General features: G+C 35.2%; 2 protein-coding genes across 6 annotated transcripts; one reads left to right on the top strand and one right to left on the bottom strand.

The window, feature by feature from the left end:
* Positions 1-1,639: 1,639 nt before the first annotated feature.
* LOC104779632 (agamous-like MADS-box protein AGL30) lies at positions 1,640-4,601 on the bottom strand. Of its 5 annotated transcripts, none has more exons than XM_019244466.2 (12): positions 4,449-4,601; positions 3,968-4,174; positions 3,829-3,888; positions 3,722-3,740; positions 3,563-3,627; positions 3,429-3,444; positions 3,281-3,342; positions 3,100-3,196; positions 2,948-3,022; positions 2,754-2,866; positions 2,252-2,666; positions 1,640-2,126 (listed from the first exon to the last, which is right to left on the bottom strand). In XM_019244466.2, the coding sequence occupies exons 2-12, from the start codon at positions 4,150-4,152 to the stop codon at positions 2,109-2,111; spliced, it is 1,125 nt and encodes a 374-aa protein (XP_019100011.2). In that variant the 5' UTR covers positions 4,153-4,174; positions 4,449-4,601; the 3' UTR covers positions 1,640-2,108. The 5 variants fall into 5 exon arrangements, with proteins under 5 accessions (XP_019100011.2, XP_087365898.1, XP_010502311.2 ...); XM_087509772.1 differs by having other exon boundaries at positions 3,829-3,885; XM_010504009.2 differs by having other exon boundaries at positions 3,968-4,153.
* Positions 4,602-4,693: 92 nt separating this feature from the next.
* LOC109132424 (transcription termination factor MTEF1, chloroplastic) lies at positions 4,694-5,971 on the top strand. Its single transcript, XM_087509774.1, has one exon. It carries the CDS (start codon positions 4,793-4,795, stop codon positions 5,717-5,719), a length of 927 nt encoding a protein of 308 aa, XP_087365900.1. The 5' UTR covers positions 4,694-4,792; the 3' UTR covers positions 5,720-5,971.
* The last annotated feature ends 4,100 nt before the right edge of the window (positions 5,972-10,071 follow it).

Below are 10,071 nucleotides of genomic sequence, written 5' to 3'. Positions count from 1 at the left end.
GTTATTATATAAACCTTGATTTTCAAAGTTAATAACTCATGTGATCGTGACAAGTGTCAATTTAACAATTAAAGATTTTGTCAAGTGTTATACAAAAACTTTGTTTAAACATATTTGTAATTATAAGAAATTAAATTTTTTAACAATTTAATAAATATAAAAAGATCGTTCATATATGTATATAAAAAATAACACTAATTCTAATTTTAAATTACTATTATAAGAAAATAATTAAGAAAATTATACATTAATTACTATACTACCATAATTAAATAAATTATACTGTCAATTATTAATCCTAAATGAAAAAGGATCGTAGATACTCACCTTTACATTTTTTTGGACAAAGAGTTACTCACCATTACATAAACAAATAACTTTTCCATAATAACGTCTTTGAATTTATAATTAGTTTATGATAATGTTGGACAAGTAGTAAAACTATTACTTATGAGATTACAAAATATGAAACATTTTCAAATATGAGAAAAATTAGTTTTCAGTTTTTTTTTTGAGAATTATGTTTTATTAATTTTTATTTTTTTATAAAATATTAAGTAAGGTATAAATTTGATACAATTCACATTTTTTTGATATGAAAATTATAAATGTTATTCATTGGGATTGAGTGCATAGAATTAAAATCTAATTATATTATCATATAATAATATACAAAGAAATTGTATTGCAAGATGGAGTGTGTAAATCCAGTTTGAAAAAAAAAGTCAAATGAAATAAAATTAATATTTTGAATACAACTTAAAATTTCACATATTTTTCTTATATCCCTAATCTAGTAATTAGATAAAACTGCGAACCAAGTTTGTTCTATTCATATGAACGGTTTGTTGGTCTGTGGTAAGTTTGGGTGAATGCAAAACCAGGCTACTACAAACTAAAAAATTATGAATGGTGAATGCAAAACGACCTTGCACGCAAATAGATCATATTCTCACAAAAGTCTTTACAAGTGGCAAGGACAAAACTGCCTTGAATCTGAATCTCCTTCCTTTCATTGGGTGGTCTATCTGTCCCAGAGAGAGTTAACATACCAATGCAGCAATGCTGGACTCTAATATGCATGGGTTGGACGCAATAAAGATGGTTGAGAAATGGGAATCTCAGCCCAATAATGATATGATACACCATTACTTCTCAAAGTCCCTAAAACATTTCGAGAAGCTGCTGGTACGAGCGTAGAAGAGAAGACTGCAATAGAAGAAAAGTTGAACGTTGATAAATAGAAGAGAAGAGTGAAGAGAAGAATAATTGGATGTTGCTGAGCTGGCACATGAAGAAGTTAAGAAGAAAGCTAAGTGTGATCGTTTATAAATAGAAGTTTGAGGATCATTGTGAGATCATCCTGCATGATCACATTGAAGTTGTTAGAAGATTAGAGAGCCTGCGTTGCTCTGTTACAGAGGATAAGCCGAAAGAATTTTATCTCACTCCTTATCAAATGCTATCAGCAAATGTGAAAGTCTACAAGATACTGACTGTGTTGATGCTCTTGGTGATTCAAAATGGTTTTACGACCTCCTCCAAAGAGTCCTGGAAAAATCATCAAATGTAGTCCCCCTACCTCATAAACAAGGCTTCTTGTAAACTCTTTGTATAACCACTTAATAAACCAGAGTACTTTGACAGACAAGAAAATTTAATAAACACTGTTTAGTTTGTTTTACAATTGAATGAAAAAAGAAACATAGATACAGCTAGAGTTTGTAGGAAGGGAAGGAGAGAGAGTTCCTCATCTTTTTGGCTGTCATGGCGTTACTTTGACAGCCTAACCAGAAGACACTAACTTTTTATCGCCGGAGAAAAGAAAAAAATGGAAAACCTCAAAAACCTCTCATAACGGTTGAGAAATTATGTATAGAAAAGAATAAAGTAAACACAGAACATCTATTTTGAAGATATTGAAATAACGTATTGTGTGTGGTTTGGTTGCAAATCTAACCAGAATTACCACTGGTTCTTCTTCTTGGAACCGATTCAGAAATCTGCAAGAGTTTCTTGTTTTCTTGCTGTTTTCTGAAACAAAAAATTGGTGAGTTTCTTCAATGATGTGTGTTTTTTTTTTATCATCATCATTCATCACATCTCTCTCAGTTCGGTTGCTGCATCTGTAAGAAAGAAGAACAAATGTCAAATCACTTTAAAAAGCATAAACCCATCCTGAATCTCTGAGAAAGTTCAGATTTTGATGCATCTGTAAGAGACATGAACAAAAAGTTTTGATTTTGATTACCTGGGAGAACAAGTATTCGTCGAACATTGAGAGTGAGCAAGGCAAGGAGCTGCTGCTAGAACCAAACCTGCTTTGGTTGGTGTTGTTGTAAGCAGAAGAGCCAGGTGGTGGTGCTTCAAAAAATCCATTCATATGATACTCTCTCTGATTCATTGGAATATAAACCTGTGGGGGAGGAGGAGGAAGAGGCAACGTTGGTTGATGATTCATATCATTATGCAGATTGGGATTGTATGGTGTGATATTTGTATTAGTGAACTGCTGATGTGAGCTTGGTTGCGGTTTCAGCTGTCCGGTGTTTAGTTCATCAAGAAAGCTTGTTTCTTGACCCGAAATTGTAATATCAGGAGATTTCCCTGTTCCAAAGTAGCCTGGATAGCTCCCGAACGAAGAACTCGCTGAGCACTCGACTTCCCTTTTGAGGATAGACAGAGATTTAGTTTTAAGATATGGATTCAAACTGGAAGAAGAAAAATGTCTCTCAGCGAGAGTTTTCACTAACCTCTGCGGGATTGGATTGTGTTCCTCGGTGACAATGTTGGTGGTGTTGCTATTAAGAATCCAAGACATAGACTGAAGCTGCTGTTCTAGAGGAATCTGAATCCCATCTTGCATCTGAAAGTTGCAAAGCCGGGTATACAGTTTGATTGTGTTTCAAATGAGATCTCTAAAGAAGAATCATTCTGAGTAAATTACCGAGCATGTTGACCAATCTTTAACAAAGTTTGCGTTATCTATTTGCATTGCTTGTTGCTGCTGCCCAAAATGTTCCTATCAACCAAATAGTTTTGAAGTTTGAGTTTTGACGATGAAGAGAAAATGGAAAATTTTCAAACAAGAGATAATACCTTATGTGCACGCAGTTGGTCAATGGATTGCCTAATAGAAATTTCGAGTTGTCCCAAGTGTTCAACGTTATTAACCTTATCAGGTTCGGTCCAATAACTGCAGAACATGATACAAACAAGTATGAAACAGAGCATAGACATCAAGAAAACATAGAATCATCATCTTCAGAAAGATCATTACCTTAATCTTCCATGTATTTCAGAAATCCGAGCTTGCAGAATCCTTGCTTGAGCACTCAAGTCCTAAATACAACGCCGTTTTGTATAGTTTTAGGCTTTGGCAAATGTGATAGACATGAGAAATGGAAAGAGAGTCTCAAAATGAATACCTCTATTGTTGAATTACTGAAACCAGAGAACCAAAAACAAACAAGAGAGAAGACAAAAAAAGAAGTTAATATTCATATAGAGATTATGAAGTTTCTTGCAAAAGATTTTGTTAAAAACTGTTTCCTTTACATACCTCGAGGCTATAAATTCGCGTATATTTACATCGTGATCCAACTTTTGGAAAGTTTTCTTCAAGTTCTGAGCTTTCGAAAGAGAAACATTTGAATCAGGGATTCTCAAGAACAGGCATTATAAACAAGACTTCATTTGATTGTGTGGGAAAAAAACTTACTTCAAGACTCTCGAACTTCCTGTTGTCAAAAGAATCGCAACCAATGAGTTAAGCAAGACAACAAACAAAAACACATCGATAAGAATCTGAAGATTTAAACACCAAACCTTTTGGTTCTTTCCTGCGGTGTAACTTGAGAAAACTTAGCAATCACCTCTTCCATACTACTGAATAAAAAAAACCACAAAGCAATTAACAATCAGACAACACAACACAGTCTCTCATAGAGATGGACATAAGATATACCTTCGTGTACCGCAACATAACGCAGCCTTCCCAGTAGGAGAGAACATAAGAAGAACAATATCAATGTCACAAAGAATGGAAAGCTCATTAGCCTTTTTCAAGATCCCAGTTTTCCTTTTAGCAAATGTAGATTGGCGTCCATTTGGGTTCTCTAACTTCTTTATCTTCAATTTTACCCTTCCCATCCTGTTGTTATTAATTTCCCAACTAATTAAAACCAAAACCAAAATAATCAAAATCCCTCTTCTTCTTCTTCCTCACAAAACATCAATCCAACACCACAAAAATCAAAACTTTAATTGAATCATTGACATAAACGTTTCCAGAATCTGAAACCTTATTGATATAAACCAGATCATGATTTCAATTCCATCACTTTGTTTTTGGGTTTCAATAAAAATCCGATCTTTCTAAGACAGAGAAACCCTTAACGTGTAATCTGTTGTTGGGTTAAGAAGAAGAAGAAAAAAAGGAAACTTACCTAAAGAGGCAAATTAATACGCCAAGCTGATACTAACCCTGAGCGAGATCTTAAAAAGGACCTCTTCTCTTGTAAACAAAAAAAAAAAAAAAAAAAAAGAAGCTTTTTCAGAAAAACGAAGAATTAAAAACCAGAGGTAGAGATAGAGACAGAGAAGACGATTGCGGTTAACACGAGACCCTGCGCAAAAACCGGTCTTATGATAAAGCCGCTTGAGAATAGGGATCCCCCCCCCCCCCCGTTGGAAAGAAGACGACGACGAAGCAGAACAAGACTACGTCGTTTCATCATTATTATCTGACCGTTACAGCTTGATATTACAATTTTACCCTTCCTCCATTGTTATGTTTTTTTATCCACACTCGAGAAGTGAAACTTTTTTTTGTTCTCTCTCTCTCTCTCTCCCCGAGACGATGATGATTGCAGCAAGGTGCTGTCTTTTGCCACCGCCGTGTTTCTCCGCCGTAAGGGTTAGATGTTTCGCAGGTGAAACTTCAGATACAGGGATTTTATTCCGGGAGAAGCTTATTTACCTTCAAGACCTTAACGTAGATCCTCACAAAGCTCTCCGAGTGAACCCATCTCTCCGTTCTGCTTCAATCTCCTCCGTCGTCTCCGTCGAGAATCTTCTCTCTTCAAACGGACTCTCAAGACCCGCCGTTGGTCGGATTCTCGATATGTTCCCAGATTTGTTAACTTCTGATCCCGAATCTGAGATTATACCGGTGCTTCGCTTCTTAACCGATGAGATTTCGATTTCAGAGGAAGACATACCCAAATCGATCTCTCGTTGTCCTCGATTGCTAATTTCATCTGTAGATCACCAGCTTCGTCCCGCATTAGCGTTTCTCAAAACCCTAGGATTCGTCGGACGAGACACGATTACGTCACGGAACACTGTGTTGCTTGTATCGAATGTGGAACGAACCCTAATCCCTAAAATTGAGTACCTTGAAGAAGGGTTAGGGTTTACAAGAGAAGAGGTAGCGAAGATGGTTGTGAGATCTCCGGCGTTGTTGACTTATAGTGTGGATAACAATTTAGTTCCTAAAGTTGAGTTTTTTATGGAGGAGATGCGTGGTGATGTCAAGGAGCTTAAACGTTTCCCTCAGTATTTTTCGTTTAGCTTGGAGAGGAAGATAAAGCCAAGGCATAGGTTGCTTAAGGAACATGGGATTTTTATGCCTTTGTCTGAGATGTTGAAGGTTAGTGATGGTCAGTTTAACAATTGGCTTTTAGAGCTTCGTCTTAGGTCTGTTGAAAGAAGATGATGATATAATAACAACAATGCAACGCAGCTTTCTTTTTTTTTGTTTCCTTCTGTAGATTAAGCTTTTTGAGAATGTTCATTGTTCTGTTTACTGAGATTAAGTTTTGGACTTGAGACATGCCAAAGCACTTCACATGAGCTTGTATTTAGTTTTTGTTTTATGTTTTGTCAGATTATGTAAGGCTGTAATTGAGAACCTAGTTGATGGACAAAGAGCTAATTGACTGCAAAATTGATGATTTACTACCAAAAATGATGATTTGCTACCAAGTACTTGGTTTGAGTAGATGATCACATTTTCCTAGATCAGTGAATCAGTAAAATTATGTCCATTCAAATTATGATCAGTGTATATGAGGATCGTTTTAGTTTCTCTTATTTTGCTCTATAATTCACAAGACGAATAGGTTTTGTGTTTCTTGCTTGCTTCATGGTTGACGAATATTGTGTGGTGTTCTTTGTATCTTTCAGATTTTCTCCTAAATTGCAAGGGTTTGTTAGAGTTAAACGTAAAGCCATAATTTTGAACCAATAACTCAAAGTTGGGGTTAACGAGAAGAGAATACGATCCTCAAATACTGATTCATTTACAATAGATCCTTACCGTATCGTTGAGTAGGGTGGGAATTAAGGATAAACATGTGCGGTAAAGACCGTAAAGTGTTAAAAAAACGATGAGATTTCTGTACATAAGCTCAGGAAGTACATAGTTGGTGTTAGCCATCTGAATAGTCTTGCCCAGGCACTGGTTTTAACTCTGGCACATCTTGATGTAGTTGTTACCCATTCAGTTTTTAAAGACCGTCATCTCCTCTTGTGTTCTCACTGGCTTTCACTTTTGGTAAACTCAATAAAGTGTGAATCCAAAACCCTCAAGTTTTGCATATTTCTAAATCGTATCTGAACAGTAATTATCTGAAAAAAATGAAAAAAAATATGCTGATTCTTAATTACGGAACAGAACAGATATGCATTATCTTGTATATTCGATATGTGACTATCCCTGCTCGCTGGATTTGGGCGTAACAACTAGATTTCAAGAACTAACCTTGTGTTGACTGACGCATCCTTTAAGGCTTTTTTATCTCCTAAAATTTTTGATTTCACCCATTCCCCTAGCTATAAATAAAGAAGCTCACAGATCACATCTGAATAAATATCGAAAAACAACCAAAAAGTTAAATAATGGAAAACGCTAAATTGTGTTACATGACGAGTCTGTGGGAATCATTAGAGAATGAGAGACTGATGGGTTTTCGGGTATTCACTCGTGGGATTTGGTACGCGTTGACAATTTTCTCTTGCTTTGGCTTGTTGAAACCAGATAATGAAGTTGTCTTCTCTCCAATCCGACTTGGTGTCACAATCTTTTTCCTCGTGATGCTACTCAAATGCTTCTTCTTCGTCAAATATGAGACCCCAACAACTCCGATTATGAAAAATCTCAGATCTGTAGTTTCTTTTCTCATATTACCATTCATGGTTTGCCTTCCCTACAATTACCCTACGAAGAATGTTTTTGTTTCAACCTTTTCGTTGCTTGCCGGAGGAATCTCAGTCTATCAACTCTATTGCACTATGGACATTGGACATGCTCTTCTCCTTCTCTTTCTTGCCTATATTGGTGGTGACATAGCCATCGGCTTTGCTTCTCAAAACCTTCCCTTACCCTGTTGCTTCTTCCTATTATTTTCTTTCTTACAATATATTATCTACGCTTATAATTTCAGCTTTCTAGCTTATGTAACCTAGTCGTCGTTATTGACAACTAATGAGTTGATCCATAATTAATAAAACTAGTTTTTTAATTCTATTTAATGGTTTTTTCTTAAAAGATTTGTTTTGTATTACATAACGTTGTTGAAACATGTGACATTGTTAAAAAGTACATAACGTCCAAAAAGCATGGCCATATATTAGAACTTGACAATGCCTATGGTATTCACACCACAAAATGAATTAAGCAGTGCACGAAGATTAGGTTGGAGAAATGTTTTGTTAGATAATAGAGATGTGTAACGCACGTCTATGAGGATAGCTGTTTAGAAGTTGATTCACATGAGCTTGTAATAGTTTTGTTCCAAAGATAATGATGGGGAAATGTTTTGGTAGAGCACGTCATGTGTAATCATTAAGAACCTAGATTACAGTCAATTATTCAAGAACTCAAATGATTTCAATCCTTTACTCATACAGCATTCTAAATTTACAGGCAATCAAACTCTTCATTTTCATTCACATCGTACCTTGTAAATGGTTCCATACTTACGATATTAGATCAGTAGTACATCAGACAGGATCGTCATCCTGTTGTTGTGTAGATGTAGTTGCATGAGCGATGGAGGATGATGGTGGTCCTGGTGATACTGTGAAGTGAACTGTTCTAGGCTGCCCTGACTGAAGCACCAACGCAAACTGTGTAGCCAAAGCTGCAGCTTCATGTTCAGTAGGGTTGCATTAAGTCAATACCCGTCATTCAGTTCTATTCATTGCACCAACACTGAATCTCACATATATAGGTAAAATTATTCAGGTTTCAGCTATAAAGGTCAAAAATACCTGAGGACTAATCTCGCATATAATGTTTCCCTTTTCATTGCACCAACACTGAATACGTTTCCTATGAGCGTATTGGTTAACACATAACAAAAATTCGTCAACAGACAATTATTCTAGAACAAAGCCATTGCTCAATCTCAGCAAAACATTTAACAAATTTACCATCACATCATCAAAAACATCAACATAGACCATATGGTTTCAGAACTAGAACCACGAACCTTTAGGCTGCCACTGCAAGCACAGGGGCTCTCAAGATTCTCAACAGTGACTCTGTTCCCAATCTTGCTCAGTAACAAAGTTGACTCAAACCGAAAACTTTAACCTTAAAAGCCATAATTTTGAACCAAATAGCTTGGAAACCAATAACTCAAAGTTTGGGTGAACGAGAAGAGAATACGAGCCTCAAATACTGATTCATTGCCAATAGATCCTAAACGTATCGTTGAGTTGAGTACCTCTTATCCTTGAAATACAGTAGTAATAAACACGATGAGATACGGTATAAAGTGTTAAAACCGATGAGACTTATGTGTACATAACATAAGTTCAGGAAGTAGCAGGTGTTGGCCATCTGAATTGCCCTGCTCGAGGCAGTGACTTTACCTCTGCCACATGTTGATGTTGATACCCCATCCAGTTTTCAAAGTCCGTCATCTCCATGTTCTTACTGGCTTTCGTTTTGCTACACTCAAGAAGTGGACTGTATCAGTCCAAACTCCAAACCCTCTGAAGTTTTGAAGGAAGCATTGTCCAGATTCTTGGAGAGTCCATCATAATAAGACACGTGGTAGAAACTAAAGGCATTTTTCAATTGGTTTAGTTGGTAATCTTAGTTTTGATTACTTGACAACAACAACAACAACAAAAAAATCTTAGTTGATTCCTGGTAACAGTTTTCTACTTTTCTACAAATTTATTTGGATAATATTCTTCTCTTTTGGCTTATTGTATGTAATATGCTCAAATTAAACCATAGAGCTACTCTCTCAAATTAAGAGGTCACAGTAGTACTTAGGGGTCGAATTCCAAAAAGACTCAAGACTACACAATAAATTATAGAGTTTTATAATTAAACTAAACAGGTTGATTTAATTATTGAAAAGCAATGCAAAACAGTAAATAAAAAGTGTTGTAAATTCAAATGATCAAAGAGCTAGGCCTAGGGAATTTCTCAGGTAATTATGAAATATTAAATCAGTAAATTAATTAAGGTTCAAACAATTAAAATCAGATCTATAACTCTAAACACAATTGTAAAATAAATCAATTCTCACTGCAAATATTATCTAAATTTAAAACCAGAAAATCCAAATCTCTTCGTAAAATTCTAGGTTAAAAATCAGCTTTAAAATCAGGTTTAGATTTGTTCACAAAATTACTAAGTCAAATCTCTTTGTAAAAAGTAACTTTGCTTATCAATGGTTTAATCAGGAAAATCAATTATATTCTCATATCAATTTATTTTCCTAAATTATTAATTCTAGGTGATCAATCAAGAATTAATATGAAGAACAACTAGAGTTGAAGATCATAAGAGATAATGAACACTAAAAATAACAGATCTAATAAATCAAAAAACCCTGAACCTAACAAGCAAACTACTCAGACATATTTAATGAAGAACAAAACATCTTTTCTGAATAATAAGCAATAGATTTCTAGCAATAGATATCAAAAGTAAAAGAAGGAGTTTAGAAATCTTCTCTCTACAAAAGAATTCAGATTAGTCACTCCCAAAAGCTCTCAATATCTCTCTCTCAAAAGCTGCTTAGAAATTAACTTGAGGATTTT

This window comes from Camelina sativa, chromosome 4 (genome assembly GCF_030686135.1).
Source record: "Camelina sativa cultivar CO46 ecotype springtype chromosome 4, ASM3068613v1".
NCBI lineage: Eukaryota > Viridiplantae > Streptophyta > Magnoliopsida > Brassicales > Brassicaceae > Camelina > Camelina sativa.
Note: the sequence above shows the minus strand (reverse complement) of the source record. Positions and strands in the feature narration are given on the sequence as shown.